Consider the following 20,777-nt stretch of genomic DNA (forward strand, 5'->3'; position numbering starts at 1 on the left):
GAGTAGGATTTCTTCAAGTACTTTAGGGTAAATCTTTCAGACTGATGTTCAGAAGTTATTAGGTCTATTACAACAAAAAACCTAAAGCAGTTAAAATAGCTTGAAGGCAAAGTAAGTGTGTTAAATTGACATGAATAAAGAATATACCTAATTATGAAAGGAACTGGAAGTTTTGCTGTCACCTCATGAAGATGTAAGTTTGGTTAGTTTATTTTTATATTTTAAATAACTCTTATTTTGAGTGGTACTTTATTTTTAAAAGTCTTTTTTTTTTTTTTTTTGTAAATTCGGATTTTAAAATATCCTCAGGTGTTACATATTACAACTAAAATTTTCCCGGAGTAATGTAGATCATTTTATTATGTGCCAGTGAGAACATAGGAAATGGTGTTCTGGTACATGATATATTTCCACATTTCTAGAAGGTCTTTTGCAAAATGATATTGATCTTTGAGACTATTCTCTGGCAGAAATAAACCAGAATATCCAAGAAAAGGGAATGGAATTACACTTTGAGACAGTGTTAATTTTAATGTCAACCCTTAAGGTTGGAATAGTTTGTTGAAGGAGTATGGTTTTATGGAGAGTTGACAGGCATTTCTTGAACTTTTCTTCTAGAGAATAAAAAGTGTATTTACTTAATTTATTATTTTAGCCTGCAGTAACTCACAAAATTATTAATCCTCCATTAGTAAGGTTAGTAAAATGTGACATGAAGTCCAACTCTCTTGTTTCATAGAAATGAATATAAGTAAATCTGTATAATACTCTATCAAGTTATATTCTAAAGCTAAAATATTATTGCTCAGATTCTTTTTTTTTTCAAGTAATAATTTATAATTTCTGTGAAAGCTAATCATTTAAAAAAATACCAACTCATTTTGCAATCATATTTTTAACAACCATTTAAATAATTTTTGGTAATCATTTCAGTTTTATTATTTAATTTACAATGTATTAAAGTTTAGTTTTGGATGGCAGTATTCTCAATCTATTTCTCACATTTTTAGATTCTCATATTTGCACATGGCAAATCATCAAACAATAAAATCTCACATTTGAAGTTAATTATAGATAAATCTTCCTAAAGCTGTTTTTCAGTTTAAGTAAAACTTTCTTTCTTAAACCTTTATTTTTCAGCATTGCATTACTTTCCAGAATACCAGTGGCTGGTGGATTTCACAGTGGCTGCTACAGTTGTCTATCTAGTAACTGAAGTCTACTACAGTTTTGTGAAGCCCACACAAGAAATGAATATCAGCTTAGTCTGGTGCCTGCTTGTTTTGTCTTTTGCAATGTATCCTTCAAAACATCATTAATATTAATTTATGAATTTGTTTTCCTTTTACAGCTAACACGATTAGATCTTGTCTCTGATTTAGAAAGGATTTTAGATCATTAGAGAATGTTTCTTTGTTGAAATCCTCTTTATATACTTGGAAAAAAAAATTTTTAATGGAGGTAGATAGTTTAAAAGGTGAAATACAAGGAAAGAAAGCAGTTCCCTCCCTTTCCTTTCCTGTCTGACTCATGTCACAGAGGGAGCCCCTTTCACCTCTTTTAGGTAGTTCTTTGCAGCTTTCCTTTTTTTTTTTTTTCTTGCTGTTTATTTATTTATTTATTTATTTTTTTCTAAACACACACGCAAGAAAACAAAGAAATTGTTTGGAGAAAAAAGAAATAGAACATTGTTTTCTGATGATGCAATCATCTATATAGAAAATCTTAAAGGATTAACAAAAAACTTCTGTAGCTAATAAACAAATATGGCAAGACAGAAGGGTATAAGGTTAATATACAAAAGTCAACTGCTTTTCTACATGCCAGCAATGAAAGAGTAGAATTTGAAATTAAAAACACAATGTCATTTACATTAGCATCCAAAAATGAAATACTTAGGTATAAATCTAACAATGTATGTATGAGTCAACATGAAGAAATTATAAAACTCTGAAGAACAAAATTAAAGAACTGAATAAATTGAGAGACACTCCATGTTCACGAACAGAAAGACTCAGTACTGTCATGATGTCAGATCTTCCAAACTTGATCTACAGATTTAATTCAATTCCAATCAAAATCCCAGCAAGATAATTTTGTAGATATTGACAAACTGATTTTATTTTTTTTTTTTAATTTTTCAGCACTTTATTATTTTTTTTATTTGATAAATTTAATGCCTTTTATTGCTATACCTCATTTTACTGTGCTTTGCTTTAGTGAACTTTATAGATACATGTTTTTTTTTTTTTTTTTTTCCTTGTTAATTTTCTGTTTAGTTGATCTATCCATAAGTGTGAGTGGGGTATTAAAGTCTCCCACTATTATTGTGTTATTGTTAATTTCTCCTTTCATACTTGTTAGGATTTGTCTTACATACTGCGGTGCTCCCATGTTGGGTGGATATATATTTATAATTGTTATATCTTCTTCTTGGATTGATCCTTTGATCATTATGTAGTGACCTTCTTTGTCTCTTTTCACAGCCTTTGTTTTAAAGTCTAATTTATCTGATACGAGTATTGTGACTCCTGCTTTCTTTTGGTCCCAATTTGCATGGAAAATCTTTTTCCAGCCCTTCACTTTCAGTCTGTATGTGTCCCCTGTTTTGAGGTGGGTCTCTTGTAGACAACATATGTAGGGGTCTTGTTTTTGTATCCATTCAGCCAGTCTTTGTCTTTTGGTTGGGGCATTCAACCCATTTACGTTTAAGGTAATTACTAATAAGTATGATCCCGTTGCCATTTACTTTATTGTTTTGGGTTCGAGTTTATACACCATTTTTGTGTTTCCTGTCTAGAGAATATCCTTTAGTATTTGTTGAAGAGCTGGTTTGGTGGTGCAGAATTCTCTCAGCTTTTGCTTGTCTGAAAAGCTTTTGATTTCTCCTTCATACTTGAATGAGATCCTTGCTGGGTACAATAATCTGGGCTGTAGGTTATTTTCTTTCATCATTTTAAGTATGTCTTGCCATTCCCTCCTGGCTTGAAGAGTTTCTATTGAAAGATCAGCTGTTATCCTTATGGGAATTCCCTTGTGTGTTATTTGTTGTTTTTCCCTTGCTGCTTTTAATATTGTTCTTTGTGTTTGATCTTTGTTAATTTGATTAATATGTGTCTTGGGGTGTTTCTCCTTGGGTTTATCCTGTTTGGGACTCTCTGGGTTTCTTGGACTTGGGTGATTATTTCCTTCCCCATTTTAGGGAAGTTTTCAACTATTATCTCCTCAAGTATTTTCTCATGGTCTTTCTTTTTGTCTTCTTCTTCTGGAACCCCTATGATTTGAATGTTGTAGCGTTTAATATTGTCCTGGAGGTCTCTGAGATTGTCCTCATTTCTTTTAATTCGTTTTTCTTTTATCCTCTCTGATTCATTTATTTCTACCATTCTATCTTCAAATTCACTAATCCTATCTTCTGCCTCTGTTATTCTACTATTTGTTGCCTCCAGAGTGTTTTTAATTTCATTTATTGCATTATTCATTATATATTGACTCTTTTTTATTTCTTCTAGGTCCTTGTTAAACCTTTCTTGCATCTTCTCAATCCTTGTCTCCAGGCTATTTATCTGTGATTCCATTTTAATTTCAAGATTTTGGATCAATTTCACTATCATTATTTGGAATTCTTTATCAGGTAGATTCCCTATCTCTTCCTCTTTTGTTTGGTTTGGTGGGCATTTATCCTGTTCCTTTATCTGCTGGGATTTCCTCTGTCTCTTCATCTTGTTTAAATTGCTGAGTTTGGGAGTCCTTTCTGTATTCTGGCAGTTTGTGGAGTTCTCTCTATTGTGGCGTTTCCTCGCTGTGTGTAGGTATGTAGAGGTGGCTTGTCAAGGTTTCCTGGTTAGGGAAGTTTGTGTCGGTGTTCTGGTGGGTGGAGCTGTATTTCTTCTCTTTGTTCAGTCGCGCTATGGGGAGGGAGGGAGGGATGCTGCAAACAAATGACACTGGCGTGCGCTCGCAGTGCCTCAGCCACACTGGGTCTGCCCCCGCTCATGGCGCGTGTAGCCTCCCTGCCCACACTGCTCAGGCTCTAGGTTGTTCCGCCGGGAACAATCCGAGGCTGGCCCTGGGTTGCATGCACCTCCCAGGTCCAAGCCGCTCAGGTTCAAGCACTCAGGTAGTCCTCAGAGGCGCAGACTCAGTTGGGGCTGCGTTTTGTGCTCTTCCCAGGTCCGAGCAGCTCAGGTGATGAGGTGTTTGGCGAGCGCCAATGCTGCGACTTATCGCCTCCCCGCCACTTGGTTATCTGGGTGTAAAACCGGTGCACCTTCTCAGGCAGATGTTGACCGTCCAGACCCCCAATAAGTTTTAGTTAGCAAAGAAGCCAGTTTTATAGATAATGTCTCTCTGGGGCTGCGATTGCCCCCTTCCGGCTCTGGCTGCCTGTCACCGGAGGGGGAAGGTTTGCAGCCGGCTACCTCTGTTTAGTCCTTTGTTCCGTGCGCGGGCTGGCGGTGTCTTAGGTTAGGGCTGGCTTTTCGCATGGTAGATATCCCACAGTCTGGTTTGCTAGCCCAAATTATTTCGCTCAGATAGTGCTCAGGGTATTCAGGCCAGATTCTTACTCTCAGCGATGCAGCCCGCGCCGCGCCTCCCTGCCCAGCCCCCGCTTGCTAATGGCGGATGCAGGCGTCTGCGCTGCTTCTCCGCTGGAGGAGTTACCGTAGGGCTCGCAATCTGCGAGTTTTAATTGTTTATTTATTTCTTCTCCCTGTTATGTCGTCCTCTGTGCTTCCAAAGCTCGGCACGGATTCGGCAGTGAGAAGGTTTCCTGGTGTTTGGAAACCTCTCTCTTTTTAAGACTCCCTTCCAGGGACGGAACTCCGTCCCTCCCTCTTTTGTCTCTTTTATTGTCTTTAATATTTTTTCCTACCTCCTTTCGAGGAGTTGGGTTGCTTTTCTGGGTGCCTGATTTCCTCTGCCGGCATTCAGAAGTTGTTTTGTGGAATTTACTCGACGTTTAAATGCTCTTTTGATGAATTTGTGGGGGAGAAAGTGTTTTCCCCATCCTACTCCTCCGCCATCTTGGCGCCTTCCCTCTGCAGCTTTCCTTCAGTTCAGTTCAGTCGCTCAGTCATGTCCGACTCTTCGCGACCCCATGAATCACAGCACGCCAGGCCTCCCTGTCCATCACCAACTCTCGGAGTTCACTCATGCTCACATCCATTGAGTCAATGATGCCATCCAGCCATCTCATCCTCTGTTGTCCCCTTCTCCTCCTGCCCCTAATCCCTCCCAGCATCAGAGTCTTTTCCAATGAGTCAACCCTTCGCATGAGGCGGCCAGAGTACTGGAGTTTCAGCTTTAGCATCATTCCTTCCAGAGAAATCCCAGGGCTGATCTCCTTCAGAATGGACTGGTTGGATCTCCTTGCAGTCCAAGGGACTCTCAAGAGTCTTCTCCAACACCACAGTTCAAAAGCATTAATTCTTCGGCGCTCAGCCTTCTTCACAGTCCAACTCTCACATCCATACATGACCACAGGAAAAACCATAGCCTTGACTAGACGAACCTTTGTTGGCAAAGTAATGTCTCTGCTTTTGAATATGCTATCTAGGTTGGTCATAACTTTCCTTCCAAGGAGTAAGCGTCTTAATTTCATGGCTGCAGTCACCATCTGCAGTGATTTTGGAGCCCAGGAAAATAAAGCCTGACACTGTTTCCACTGTTTCCCCATCTATTTCCCATGAAGTGATGGGACCGGATGCCATTCCTTACTCATGTTTAAATAATACATGATAATGGTGTTTTTTAGATTTTAGATATTATTGCACCTTTGTCCTCCTTCCCTTTCCTTCTTTTCTTTCTAAATATGGAGATAATTTTTTTTTGAGAAATCATAAAATATACTCTATTTGGAGTTTGAAATTTTGCCCAATAATTATTTTAAATGCATGAACCTATGTGCACACTCACACACACACACACACACACAGAGAGAAGTTACCATTCTGATAGTGGTGCTTGGGAAAGTTGTTGCTTGTGCTTGGCAGATTCATATAGAAGAAGAAATTAGGAAGTCAAATGAACAAAATAGAGGGAAAATATGGTCATTTCTTGACTCTGGGATTGTTGAAGTTAGTGTCTAAGAATATTTTGTGTGATTGGACCTCTTATTACCCTCCTCAAACAGTTTTCTATTTTTATTGTATAGAAGCTAAACTCTCTGTAGAATTCTAAACCTTAGTAGTTCAGATACATCTCTTCTTTTTTTTAAACTGAAGTATAGCTGATATGCAGTACTAGTTTCATATTTATAGCATAGTGATTTGGTATTTTTACAGATTATACTCCATTAAAAGTTGTTATAAGGTACTGGCTATGATTCCCTGTGCCATGTGATATATCCTTAGGTTAGTTAGATTAGTGTTAGTCACTCGGTCTTGTCTGACTGTTGGCGACTCCATGGACTGTAGCCCATGAGGCTCCTGTGTTGATGGAATTCTCCAGGCAAGAATACTGGAGTGGATTGCCATTCCCCTCTCCAGTGGATCTTCCCAACCCACGGATTGAACTCAGGTCTCTTGCATTGCAAGCAGATTCTTTACTCTCTGAGCCACCAAAGAAACCCAAAGGATGAAACACATCCCTGAGTGGGCTTGAACCGCGTTTGGTTAACAGCTATATCCTTGTTGCATATCTATTTTATTCATAGTAGTTTGCTTGTATCTCCTAATCCCATACCTCTAATTTTCTCCCTCTCCCTTCTCCCCTTTCATAACCACTATTTTGTTTTCTCTATGTGGGGTTTTTTTTTTTTTTGGCCATGCCGCATGGCATGCAGGGTCTTAGTTCCCTGACCAGGACTCCCTACAATGTAAAAAAGAAACTCTAGTTAGTGAGATGTTGGATTTCTTTGAATGATTCTTTAACTTTTATCTCTCCCTTTCCATTTATTTTATACAGTTTTCTTGATTTTTCTCTTACTTTTCTCTTTTAACCCTTTTGTTAAATTTTTATATCAACTTTTTTAAAAAAATTAAGACTTCTTTGAAAGCTCCATTTTCATAGCAGTTGTGTGTCATGGTTGTGTAATATCTTTTTAAGAACATTAATAGCTTTTATGCTTAAATTTGCACCTTGCATTATTTATTTTCTGAGTCTCCCTCTTCCTCCCTTTTTGTTTTAATCACTGTCATGTTCAAGATTGTTCTGGAATGTCTTATGGTCTTTGAGTATCCGTTTATATTTGGAAGGAGGGGTTAAAAATTGGAAGTTTCTTGCAGATGGCTGGAGCTTGTTGATTGGTAGGCTTTTTAGTGGCTAATTGAGTGAAGATCTGGCCATGTCCCATATGTGGGATCTAAGCCTGACATCTAGTGTTATGAGAGCTGATTGGGGAAGGCTCAGAGACTCAACATTTTCAGTGTGCAGGCATTGATTTAAATACATGTCTGGGTCCTCCCCCTGCCCCTGTTCTCAGCTCTTCGTTGTCACCTGAAGTTTTACCTAATACCCCCAAGCCCAGTCTTTTCTGGTTTAATATCTTTAAAATTTAATTCTTCTGGGTTCTGCCAGAACTGGGGGAAAGCCATCACCTTAATCTCTGTAAGTCGGCAAAACAGAAGATCTAGAAAGTCTAATTATACTAATACAGTCATTCAACCAACCATCTTGTTTTCCTACGTTTTGCAAGCCTACCTTTAGAGGTCCCTGCTGTCTCTAGTTCCTGACTTTTGTACCATGGTTTATAAATGAATTGGCTTTCTTCTCACTGGGTTCCTTGCCTTGTAGATCTCACATAGAGAAAATTGAAGCCTAAATTAATTACTACTTGTCCATTTACTTAATGCCTTCCAAAATTTGTTGTAATTTTTTTCTACTGTCATTTCTTTTCCTAGTCTTTGTTTTGGGGAGTTCTGCTTTCTTCCTTGTGTGGTTTATTTAGTCAGAGTTGGGGAGTAAGAGAATTAATAGATGTTTTCCATTTTTTATTTCAGCCAGTGACCACTGAACTGTCTTTTAAACTTGTTAGGGGATACCATTTGAAATAAATGATGCGATTTGATATTTAGCACCACTGTGCTATCCTTCTGTTGACTCTTTCGGGTTGATTTAGGTATAATTTAGAGTAGAATAGCCAGAACAAAGCCTTAAGAGTTGACATCTTCACAAGATTTATATTGTACTGGGTATAAATACTGATCATGTGTGTTAGTTGAATAAGACCCCCAGATATTCAGTGGTATACTTATTGAAGAACAGATTAAATATTTAGCTCTATAGTATTAAATAAGTGAAAAATCATTTAGTCAGAATGAACAGCATCCTTAGACATCGTCATATTAAACGTACTAAAACTATTATAACTTGATAATTAGCACTAGCTGAATATGTCATTACTTTTTTCGTACTGTGAGTTTTTATATTCTCTGAAATATTGTTTATTATGATATATTCTTGGTTTTGTTTCATTCTCTTTGTTTTGTAGCTATGACAAATTTATGGTAAAATGCGTATCTTGATACCCAGTTTTATTTAATGTGATACAGCCTTTAATGTCTACTTACCAGAGAAATTAGAAAAATGTACTTCTTAATAGCTATTCAAAGTATTGTTTATGTGAATACATTTTTTACCTTTCATTTCACTCAGTAATGCCCGATAATGTGAGAGCAAAGGTCCTAAGCAGTCTTCAGCACTGAACTGGCTCTCCTCAGTGTGAAGTAGTGCACTTGCAGAAGGCACCACACAATAGCATCCCTGCAGGGATCTGGTCGCTGGCCGTCTCTCCATCTCAGGGAGGACAGAAAGTGGTGAAGGGCTTTATAATCCAAGCTATTTTCTGCCAACTTTGACCCTCCTCAAAGCGGGTAGGGAAGAAGAAGGAAAGTAGAATTGTGTATATGCTTGGGTACATGATTTTCTTTCGAACGTGTAGCATGTGAGAAAATGACCTGCTACCTTCAATGGCATGCAGGAAACCAGAATTAAATGCCTGATATCCAGATTAACTCCAAAGAAGAGTCTGTTAATAGCCTTTTATCTTAGTTATAACATATCTGGTATGCCTTTCACACCCTATGAACAGTCTAGCTGCAGTGACCTCTGTCTGGCTTCTCTTTATTTTCTTATTGTATGTGCCTACTTATTAGTCAAACACATGTCTCCATTGATTACATAGGACAATGGCTCCACTTAATTCCAGAGTCACACATACATCAGTCGATTCAGAAATTCTCTGCAGTTGTTACTGATGAAATAGCCTTTGTTAAAATGGTCCGCAAATTAGACACATATAACTTAAATAATTGGTTCACTTCAAAGTGAGGAAGAAAACTGTCTTACTTTTGTGTTCCTTTTCCTTCTCATCAGTTTTTATTTGACATTCTTGTGTTGAACAACAATTACAGTATTTACAGAATCTTGAAAGTTTTGAAAAACAATAGAATGATTTTTTTAAAACATGTGACACTCAAATCTTGAACCCTGGAACTTAAAACTGGTTCATCTCTTGTCATCAGCTCTGCTTCCTTCTTCAGCTGAGATGTACACGCATCTAAGCTATCACACCTACTTCCAGTCTTACTCCAAAACCCATATTAATTCTCAGCTCTACTCTCTTGCCAGTTTGTAATTCTAACCACACTTTGTCCAAGTCTGCATGTTCTGCTTCCATTTATGCCAGGTTTATGTTGTGTAGAAGGTAAGGGGTAAAGAAAGCCTTACAATGAGGATGGAGTAGGTGTAGTGATTGTCTTTCCTGTGTGATGACCCATGAAGTTTTAGTTGCTGGAGAAGTGTCCACTGATTTCATAATACGAAGCATATATTTTCATTTAAGAATAAAAGTATAAAGGTAAACATGGTGCTTGCAGAATTCAGAGATCCTTTGGTAGAAATAAAACTTTTAAAAATTAAAATATTGTACAATTGATGGATTTTTTTTTAACCTTTTCTTATGAATAAGCTGTATTGCAGAGTAATACTGAGTCAATTACTTGAATTTAAGTGAGAAGAAAGCTGTTCTACAAAGAATGGAAAAGCTGCTCAGTCGTCCTATTATATTTGGTTAAAGACCTGGATCGTTAGTCACATTTCCACAGTGCTTGTATTTCACAGTGTGGATGGTTTAAGGTACAAAACCCCATGACATATATTTTTAAGACTATGTTTTAAAATTTAATTTGCCTTGGTTGCCACACATGCAGATTTTATACAAATCAAAAAGTTGTGAATGGTTTAAATTGAAGTAAATTCTTAGGTTTTCCGTGTTAAATATCCAGTTCTGTATGTAGATTTGTAAAGGTCTACAAATTAAATGCTGTACTTGTTTGCTATAGGAAATAGACAACTATAGCAAAGTAGCATGACTTGGTCGCAGCTTCTAAATTCCTTAAACGATTCTAAATTATTCTTTACAAAAATGTTCTGCTTTAGGTTAATAGGAAAAATGAAATGCTAAACCCTGCAGTGAACTGTGTAAGATATCATGTTTCCCAGTGAAAAAGGAACAGACTCAGGGCTGTTGAATCTGAGCCAAGGTACTTGTTTTGTCTTGAAAATTTGGAAAATCCATAGTATGTCAAAACCTGATTCTTTAACAAACTTTTGGAGATCTTCTATGACATTAATACTGTCAAATTATTCACCTTTCAGGTCAGAAACCTAGCATTATATAGGGAACTTAAGTGACAAGTAGGACTGTTTTTTTGTTTATTAATTTATAGTCAAGTATGACTTTTTTTCTTTCAGCTAAGAAATGGTAATTTTTCTTATGAATCTAAAAATATAAGGCTAACTTTCATTGTTTTGCTTTATTTTAATCAGAAGATTAGTTAATAGGTTTTTGTTGTTTGCTTTTATTTTTTTTTTAATAAAGCCAATATCTTTATGCTTTCAAAAATCTGGTCATCATTTTTCCACAGTCTGATTAAGTTGAGGCTGGCTGTAAACTATTTTATAGGATGGGTTTAAAGTTGCATAATAATTTTTGGCTTTTATTTATCTGAGAGAATTTTAGGTTTGTTTCTTTTCTCTTTAACTAAAATAAAGTAATTGAAGTTTTGTCTCTAAGAAAATATGAAAAAATGTTTTAGTTAAAAATTTATCAAATTTTGTTGGTTTTTTTAAACATTTGAAGATAGGATCAGATTATTATAAGAGGATTTTATTTGGTAGCTCTTAAGGATTATTACTTTATTTAATTTAGTTTTTAGTATCTATTCTATAGCAGAACCTTAGAGTTTCTAGATTTCTCTGCAGCAAGAATGCAAAGTATGATGTGATTTTTGAGTATTTTGTTTGCCTTTTCTTATGGAAAACTAGATGTGATAACTTTCATCATTTGAATAGGAAAAAACATTAGGTTATTGTTAGTGTTCCCCAAGAATATAATCTTTCACAGATTAGGAAAACTTTCCGTTTACATGCAACTTGTTTACAGTGGAAATGTGATCTGTTTTTAAAAGGTAGTCATACATTTTGTGAAAAGGTAATCATACATTTTGTGAAGAACTTTTGAGAAACATCTGTGAAAACCTCTCTGTTTATTCCTTAGGATACTGTGCAATAGATTTGTGTATTGGCAAAAAAACTAGCAACATTTCGTATCAGAATATGATTTCTTTGTATTTCTTTCCTTCTCAAAAGAGCATCTAAACATATTGTTGAATAACAATATGAGGTTAGGGTGTAGAATACATTTTCTTAATCCGAGAATTGGGTCTTGAAGGTGTAAATTAAGTTAAAACATGGTAGTACTTTAACACATCTATGTTATTAAAGCTGTTATCCTAGATGAGAGAAATTTGCCATTTTTAAAACAAAAAATTAAGCCTGTTCGCTATTTGAAAGCTCTTATCTCCAGCTCAAAGATAAGTATATTTAAAATACTTCCTACTAAGTAAATCTGCCGACCTGTCCTTATTCTGTTCTTATTTTTGTATTGGCAACTATAAATTATGGCCTAATTACAGTATGAAAAGTGTTGACATTAAATTAGAACTTTAAAAATGTCAAGCACATGATAGCAAAAATATATTCCATCCCTAACTGGACATGGAACAACAGACTGGTTCCAAATAGGAAAAGGAGTGCATCAAGGCTGTATACTGTCACTCTGCTTATTTAACTTCTATGCAGAGTACATCATGAGAAACGCTGGGCTGGAAGAAGCACAAGCTGGAATCAAGATTGCTGGGAGAAATATCAATAACCTCAGATATGCAGATGACACCACCCTTATGGCAGAAAGTGAAGAGGAACTAAAAAGCCTCTTGATGAAAGTGAAAGTGGAGAGTGAAAAAGTTGGCTTAAAGCTCAACATTCAGAAAACTAAGATCATGGCATCTGGTCCCATCACTTCATGGCAAATAGATGGGGAAACAGTGGAAACAGTGTCAGGCTTTATTTTCCTGGGCTCCAAAATCACTGCAGATGGTGATTGCAGCCATGAAGTTCAAAGACGCTTACTCCTTGGAAGGAAAGTTATGACCAACCTAGATAGCGTATTCAAAAGCAGAGACATTACTTTGCCAACAAAGGTCCATCTAGTCAAGACTATGATTTTTCCAGTAGTCATGTATGGATGTGAGAGTTGGACTGTGAAGAAGGCTGAGTGCTGAAGAATTGCTGCTTTTGAGCTGTGGCGTTGGAGAAGACTCTTGAGAGTCGCTTGGACTGCAAGGAGATCCAACCAGTCCATTCTGAAGGAGATCAGCCCTGGGATTTCTTTGGAAGGAATGATGCTAAAGCTGAAACTCCAGTACTTTGGCCACCTCATGCGAAGAGTTGACTCGTTAGAAAAGACTCTGATGCTGGGAGGGATTGGAGGCAGGAGAAGAAGGGGACAATAGAGGATGAGATGGCTGGGTAGCATCACCGACTCGATGGACGTGAGTTTGAGTGAACTCTGGGAGTTGGTGATGGACAGGGAGGCCTGGCATGCTGCGATTCATGGGGTTGCAATGAGTCGGACACGAGTGAGCGACTGATCTGAGCTGAATGGGACCGGATGCCATGATCTTAGTTTTCTGAATGTTGAGCTCTAAGCCAACTTTTTCACTCTCCTCTTTCACTTTCATCAGGAGGCTTTTTAGTTCCTCTTCACTTTCTGCCATCAGGGTGGTGTCATCTGCATATCTGAGGTTATTGATATTTCTCCCAGCAATCTTGATTCCAGCTTGTGCTTCTTCCAGCCCAGCATTTCTCATGGTGTACTCTGCATAGAAGTTAAATAATCAGGGTGACGATATACAGCCTTGACGTTCTCCTTTTCCTATTTGGAACCAGTCTGTTGTTCCATGTCCAGTTCTAACTGTTGCTTCCTGACCTGCATATACGTTTCTCAAGAGGCAGGTCTGGTATTCCCATCTCTTTCAGAATTTTCCACAGTTTATTGTGATCTGCACAGTCAAAGGCTTTGGCATAGTCAATAAAGCAGAAATAGATGTTTTTCTTCATGACAAATAGATGTGGAAACAGTGGCTGACTTTATTTTTCTGGGCTCCAAAATCACTGCAGATGGTGACTGCAGCCATGAAATTAAAAGATACTTACACCTTGGAAGGAAAGTTATGACCAACCTAGACAGCATATTCAGAAGCAGAGCCATTACTTTGTCAACAAAGGTCCGTCTAGTCAAGGCTGTGGTTTTTCCAGTGGTCATGTATGGATGTGAGAGTTGGACTGTGAAGAAAGCTGAGCGCTGAAGAATTGCTGCTTTTGAACTGTGGTGTTGGAGGAGACTCTTGAGAGTCCCTTGGACTGCAAAGAGATCCAACCAGTCCATCCTAAGGGAAATCAGTCCTGAATATTCATTGGAAGGACTGATGTTGAAGCTGAAACTCCAGTACTTTGGCCACCTGATGCGAAGAGCTGACTCATTTGAAAAGACCCTGATGCTGGGAAAGATTGAGGGCAGGAGGAGAAGGGGATGACAGAGAATGAGATGGTTGGATGGCATCACAGACTCAATGGACGTGGGTTTGGGTGAACTCCAGGAGTTGGTGATGGACAGGCCTGGTGTGCTGCGATTCATGGGGTCGCAAAGAGCTGGACATGACTGAGCGACTGAACTGAACTGAACACTCTGTTTATTTCAGAAATGAAGATCTTATAAAGCAAAATAAGCTAGCATTTAAAGGAGGTGTTCTATTCAGGTAGAACTGAGGGGTTAATTAAGAGGCTTTTTAGTTCCTCTTCCAGAGAAGGCAATGGCACCCCACTCCAATACTCTTGCCTGGAAAATCCCATGGGCGCAGGAGCCTGTTAGGCTGCAGTCCATGGGGTCACAACGAGTTGGACACCACTGAGCGACTTCACTTTCACTTTTCACTTTCCTGCATTGGAGAAGAAAATGGCAACCCACTCCAGTGTTCTTGCCTGGAGAATCCCAGGGACGGAGGAGCCTGGTGGGCTGCTGTCTATGGGGTCGCACAGAGTTGGACACGACTGAAGCGACTTAGCAGCAGCAGCAGCAGCTTAGTTCCTCTTCACTTTCTGCCGTTAGAGTGGTATCATCTGCATATCTGATATTATTGATATTTCTCGGCAATCTGATTCCGGGTTGTGCTTCTTCCAGCCTGGGATTTTGCATGATGTACTCTGCATATAAGTTGAATAAGCAAAATGGCCATACACAGCCTTGTCATACTACTTTCCCAATTTTGAACCAGTCTCCTGTTCTATGTCCAGTTCTAAGTGTTGCTTTTTGACAGGTTTCTTAGGAAACAGGTAATTTGGACTGATACTCCCATCTCTAAGAACTTTCTGCAATTTATTGTGATCACACAGTCAAAGGCTTTACACTTAAGAGATTGTAAATATACTGTTCTGATTTAAGTGGAGGCTTGTGAACTATTGAATGAAAGCTTGAACCTTTGGCCCTAGCCAGAGCGTGGTATTTTACATCAGAATATTTGTTTGAGTGTTTACATTATGGGTTATGGAAAGGTTTTGTTCCAGTATGGCGTTCAATAAGTAATTGGTTTGAAGATTTTTCTAGTATGAATTCTGGGTGTAGGCATTATAACATTTTAGGTCTTTGTGGTATAGTGTTACATTAACATATTAATGATATATGATTATACTTCCCACCTGAATTTGATTGCATCTAATTTTGTTTTTTCTTCCTTTAGTGTTGATATACCTTGTAAGTTATTTAATGATTCTGTGGTATCAAAATTTGGCAGTAGGTGTAATCTTTGAGAAATTTCCTTTTGGTCATTTGATACCATTTCTGGCTGAAGATGTTATTTTGCTTTTTAGTGTAAGTGAAGGAGTTTGAAATTGTCTTCTCTATAGACTCTTGTATCCATTTTCAGTAAAAATGAAGCAGTGTTTTTCCAACCTAGACTTGGGGTCCCCCAGGCAATGAGAGAAATCATAGCTAAGTCTCAGAAGCATTTCTTTTGTGGTGTTTGGAGTTTTTATGTTGTGTTTTTAAATATTGCTCCTTTTTCCTTATTATCTCCTAATATGTAAGCCCTTCTTCAGATTGCCAGTGAAGAGATGGACCCATAGTGTTTGGTACTAATAAAATGAACCACTAGCTTTGTTTGTGTTATTTTTAAGTTGTGGCAAAGAGATAGATAAGGAGCATGGGATTCAGAATATCCTGGAGAGAAAAGTTTGAGCACCTGTTTTCTAGGATGTCTTTACCACTTTTTTTACAATTAGTTATTTGACTGGGTCAGGTCTTAGTTGCAGCACACAGGATCTTAGTTTCTTGACGCAGGATCCTTCATGCAGTGTGGCTCCAGAATGTTTAGGCTCAGTAGTTGCGGCAGGCAGGCTCTGCTCTTGGCACGTGGGATCTTGCTTCCCCAACCAGGCATTGCAAGGTAGATCCTTAACCCCTGGACCACCAGGGAAGTCCCGTGTCACCACTTTTAAACCGTGTTTCATGTTTCATAAAACTCCATCTTGCATGTTAAAAGTTAGATGAAGTTAAAGACTTGTGAAATTGTTCTTATCTTGCTGTCTTAGAAAACTTGGTACTTTACTTCGTTATAAGAAAAGCTACAGTTTGCATGAGGAATAGAGCCAGTAGTCCTCTGTTCAAAAATCAGATATTTTCCCTTTGTCATTTGCATTCATATTTTTTACACTTAACCTGGCTTCAGCTCTTACTGAAGTGATTTATATCACTTCTTAATCATAAGTAAAATTAAGTTGTGCTTTAAAATTACATAATTTTAAAAATAATTGTGTATGGACTCTTATAATGCTGTTCTCTCCTCTGAGGAGTTCAGAATATTAACCAGGGAAGTCTTAACTTTGTAGTTTTTCTTTATTAATTGAATTACCAAAAAAAATCAATCATAATGTAAATTTAAACTGCAGTGTTTATTACTTTAGTTAATTAGAAAATTTGGAGTAGGAAACTATTCCAAGAGCTTAGATTATGCAAGAGGGCTTAGAGTTATGCCTTGTAACCTTTTTTTCTGTCTGCACTGGCAGCTAACTCCTCTCAGAAGCACCTTTCATTACATACAATATATCTTCACCCAGGTTAATGGGATGGGTTTGCACTGAGGGTGAGGCAGGCCCTGCCTTTATTTCCTCTAGCTGGAACTGGCGTTTACTGTCATTTTCTTCCTGGATACCTAATCTTCCTAATTTTTTTTTCCCCTCTAGAGTCTTTCCAGTTTAAGCAACTGTAGACTATCAATGTCTTTCATTTAAGAGCATAACTGCAAGAACTCTGAAATGAATGATATTCTAATTGAAAAGGAGAAAAAATAGTAATAGGATGTGTATGCAATGATTAAGTTATAGAGAAGTTTTAAAAGTTCACTTAATCTTTAAATGACATGGAAACTAAATGTGCTTTGTTAAATACCCATTAATCATTTTAATTGAAATTAACATCCTATCAATTTGACAACCTTGCTTAGGCTTAATGTAACAAAATCATGCCAACTTCTACAGTGATGCAGTATACTCTTAGTGCTTATAAATGATTTAGTAGCTGTTAGCCAAAATAGGAAGTGGATTGACAACTATGTTTAGGGAAAACTTAGAGAATAATGTTAGATGATTTAAGAAAGCATTTTGAAGGAATAGCACATGGAAGTACCACAGAATTCTACATTACAAAGTAAGAACTAGAGTGTAAATATCACTCTTTAAATTCTTACTGTAATTTGCAAAGATTGTTAGTTTTGCAGATATATAAGACTTGTAAATTTATTTCCCTTATTAGAAAATAATTTGGCTCCCCTTTTCTCCTAATGTTCAGTATCATAGAAAAACTGACATCTGTTATTATGAGGTTTAAGCTCTTCAGTACAGTTTGAGATATCTGTTTATTGGTTTATAACCAAGAGTCCTGCAGAGTTAAATTGAGCAAGACTGTGTCAGGGTGCTGAGTATTTGGTTAGGGAACTAATGTAAACCAGTGGCATTTGCTTGTTTATTAGTTTTAATTTTTACTTTAAAGAAGTAATTGGCTCAAATACTTGACCATTATACATATATATAACCTGAGTTATGGTGAACATAAGACATTTAGAATGAAAGTAATGTGCCTGGTAAATGTCTTCAGAAGGTGTATGCTGGAGCTCTACAGTATATGTATTTCTGATTATATATGTCCTAAAACATGTATTTGTTATTACAAAGTTGAGATCTTTTTAATCAAAAAGTGCAGAGCTTGTCATCTAGCTTTTCATGCTTGGTTTTCTCTTGTCTGGAAAGGAAATCAGGTATTTCATAGAATGTAGCACTATAACTAATATCTTTATAATAGCCTGTAAGGAAATATATTAAAAAGTTGAAATAAGGACTTCTTGGTTGCCCAGTGGCATAGACTCTGCACTTCCACTGCAGAGGGCGCAAGTTCAATCTCTGGTCCAGAAAGTTCCACATGCCATGTGGTATGGCCAAAAACGAGTTCAGGTAAATTGCTAAGACAGCAGTTTTTAGATGGTACCTCCAACTTGCATGTAGATTGTATTCTGAAATGCTTGGAAATAAAATAATCTTTTAAGCAAAATAATGCTAAAAGGCATTTCCTCCCAGATTAGCCCATGAAAGTTCATTTGATCTGTAACTAGCACATACGGCCACATTATTTTTCAAAGAAAATAATGCTTTTGCTAATAAGTAGTTAGGAAAATAAATATGAGCAAGTGTTTATCTTGAATCATGGTATTTGAGAAAAAGTAACAGGTTCATGTGAAAGGAAGATTAGCTAGAGTGGAATTAACCAAGGTGTGAACAGTGAAAGTTGAGAGAGGGGATAATAACTGCCGGAAAAGTGACTAGGGTGGTTATTAGTGATACTTCCCATCACACACTTCTGAAGGGCTGATTGCCCCAGGAATAGAAAAATGAGCTATTCTTGTACTTCATTTTTTTTTTTTTTGACATTTAAAAGGGGGAGCTGTCTTCTAAATAAGCTTTAAGAATACAAAGCCCAAGCCTTTTAATTTAGAACATCCTTTAAATTTATAACCCCGAGTGGTAAATAATTCATATTTTTGTTATTACCATGGATGAAAACAGATCTTAGAGTAAAACGTCTTCTTTCTTGTTTTTCACTTTGAGTATATTATCCCAGAGAGTTACTGCTCTTGATTGTTGTTATTGTTCAATCTCTAAGTCGTGTCTGACTCTTGGCGACTCATGGACTATATAGCACACGAGACTCTTCTGTCCTTCACTTTCTCCCAGTGTTTGCTCAGACTCATGTCCATTGAGTCAGTGATGCCATCCAACTGTCTCATCTTCTTTCACCCCCTTCTCTTGTCCTCAATTTTTCCCAGCACAGGGTCTTTTCCAGTGAGTCGGCTCTTCGCATCAGGTGGCCAGAGTAGTGGAGCTTCAGCTTCAGCACCAGTCCTTCCAGTGAATATTCAGGGTGGATTTCCTTTGGGATTGACAGGTTTTGATCTTTTTGCAGTGCTAGGAACTCTCGAGTCTTCTACAGTACCACAATTCGAAAGCATCAATTCTTTCACATTCAGCCAACTCTCACATCTGCATATGACTATTAGAAGAACCATAAGTTTCACTGTACTGACCTTTGTAGGCAAAGTGATATCTCTGCTTCGTGACTGCAGTCACAATCTGCAGTAATTTTGGAGCCCAAGAAAATAAAATCTGTCACTGTTTTCACTTTTTCTCCATCTGCCATTAAGTGTTCGGACTGGCTTGCTAGCATGCGTAATGAGCACAATTGTGTGGTAGTTTGAAGATTCTTTGACATTGCCCTTCTTTGGGACTGGGATGAAAACTGACCTTTCCCAGTCCTGTGGCCACTGCTCAGTTTTCCAAATATGCTGACATTCTGAGCGCAGCATGTTAACATTATCATCTTTTAGGATTTTGAATAGCTCAGTTGGAATTCTGTCACCTCCACTAGCTTTTTTCGTAGTAATGCTTCCTAAGGCCCACTTTGACTTCACACTCCAGAATGTCCTAGATGAGTGGCCACTTGGTGGTTATCCGGGTTATTAAGACCTTTTTAGTACAGTTCTTTGTATTATTGCCACCTCTTCTTGATCTCTTCTGCTTCCATTAGCTCCTTACCTTTTCTGTCCTTTATCATGTCCATCCTTGGATGAAATAAGTGTTCCCTGTGCTGTGTGCTTAGTTGCTCAGTCGTGTCTGACTCTGTGACCTTGTGGACTGTAGCCCGCCAGGTGCCTCTATCCATGGGATTCGCCAAGCAAGAATATTGGAGTGGGTTACCATCCCCTCCTCCAGGGGATCTTCCCACCCCAGGGATTGAACCCAGGTCTCCTGCATTGCAGGTGGATTCTTTACTGTGTAAGCCATCAGGGAAGCCCTCTAAGAGCTGTAATAATGGTAGTTATTATAGAGGGGCTAATACATATTCTTATGTTCACCATAACTCAGGTTATATATATGTATAATGGTCAAGTGTTTGAACCCTGGATATCTCCAATTTAAAGGTCTATTAAAGGTCTATTTAAAGGTCTATTAAAGCATAGAATTAATACTGTTTCAGCTTACCTGGATTACCATGTAAAACATTATGGCAAAATTTGTTATTGTTTAGGTACCTACTTTATTTTGGGGGGCTCCAAAATCACTGCAGATGGTGACTGCAGCCATGAAATTAAAAGATACTTACTTCTTGGAAGAAAAGTTATAGCCAACCTAGACGGACTATTAAAAAGCAGAGACATTACTTTGCCAACAGAGGTGTGTCTAGTCGAGGCTATGGTTTTTCCAGTGGTCATGTATGGATGTGAGAGTTGGACTGTGAAGAAAGCTGAGCACCAAAGAATTGATGCTTTTGAACTGTGGTGTTGGAGAAGACTCTTGAGAGTCCCTTGGACTGCAAAGAGATCCAAGCAGTCCATTCTGAAGGAGATCAACCCTGGGATTTCTTTGGAAGGAATGATGCTAAAGCTGAAACTCCAGTACTTTGGCCACCTCATGCGAAGACTCATTTGAGTCATTTGACTCATTTGAAAAGACCCTGATGCTGGGAAAGATTGAAGGCGGGAGGAGAATGGGATGACAGAGGATGAGATGGTTGTATGGCATCACTGACTCAATGGACATGAGTTTGAATAAACTCTGGGAGTTGGTGATGGACAGGGAGGCCTGGCGTGCTGCAGTCCATGGGTTCACAAAGAGTCAGACACGACTGAGCAACTGAACTGAACTGAAGTACCTACTCTGTGCCAGTCACTTTTTGGTGCTCCATCTGAGCAGTGAACAAGAGACAAGAATTATTGATAGGAAGTTTACATTCTAGCAGAGATTTATTTCAACTTGCATTTGGAAGATCAAAAAAATCACCTGTCTTTATTACCTTCAAGTTGGCTTACTTAGGGTAGATGCCTATAGCT

The 20,777-nt window shown here is 37.8% G+C and overlaps 1 protein-coding gene across 3 annotated transcripts in view; it reads left to right on the forward strand.

Moving 5' to 3' along the window:
- The window catches only part of TMEM161B (transmembrane protein 161B), a 78,471-nt gene that overhangs the window by 43,474 nt on the left and 14,220 nt on the right, over positions 1 to 20,777 (forward strand). For 2 of the 3 annotated variants that reach the window (XM_027545654.1, XM_027545656.1), the window contains one exon: positions 1,141 to 1,297. In XM_027545654.1, coding sequence (XP_027401455.1) covers positions 1,141 to 1,297 — 157 coding nt within the window. Of the gene's footprint in view, positions 1 to 1,140; positions 1,298 to 20,777 lie in introns of those variants that run through there. The other variant, XM_027545657.1, reaches the window with a different exon arrangement.

The sequence above is a fragment of the Bos indicus x Bos taurus genome, chromosome 7, assembly GCF_003369695.1.
Source record: "Bos indicus x Bos taurus breed Angus x Brahman F1 hybrid chromosome 7, Bos_hybrid_MaternalHap_v2.0, whole genome shotgun sequence".
Taxonomy (NCBI): domain Eukaryota; kingdom Metazoa; phylum Chordata; class Mammalia; order Artiodactyla; family Bovidae; genus Bos; species Bos indicus x Bos taurus.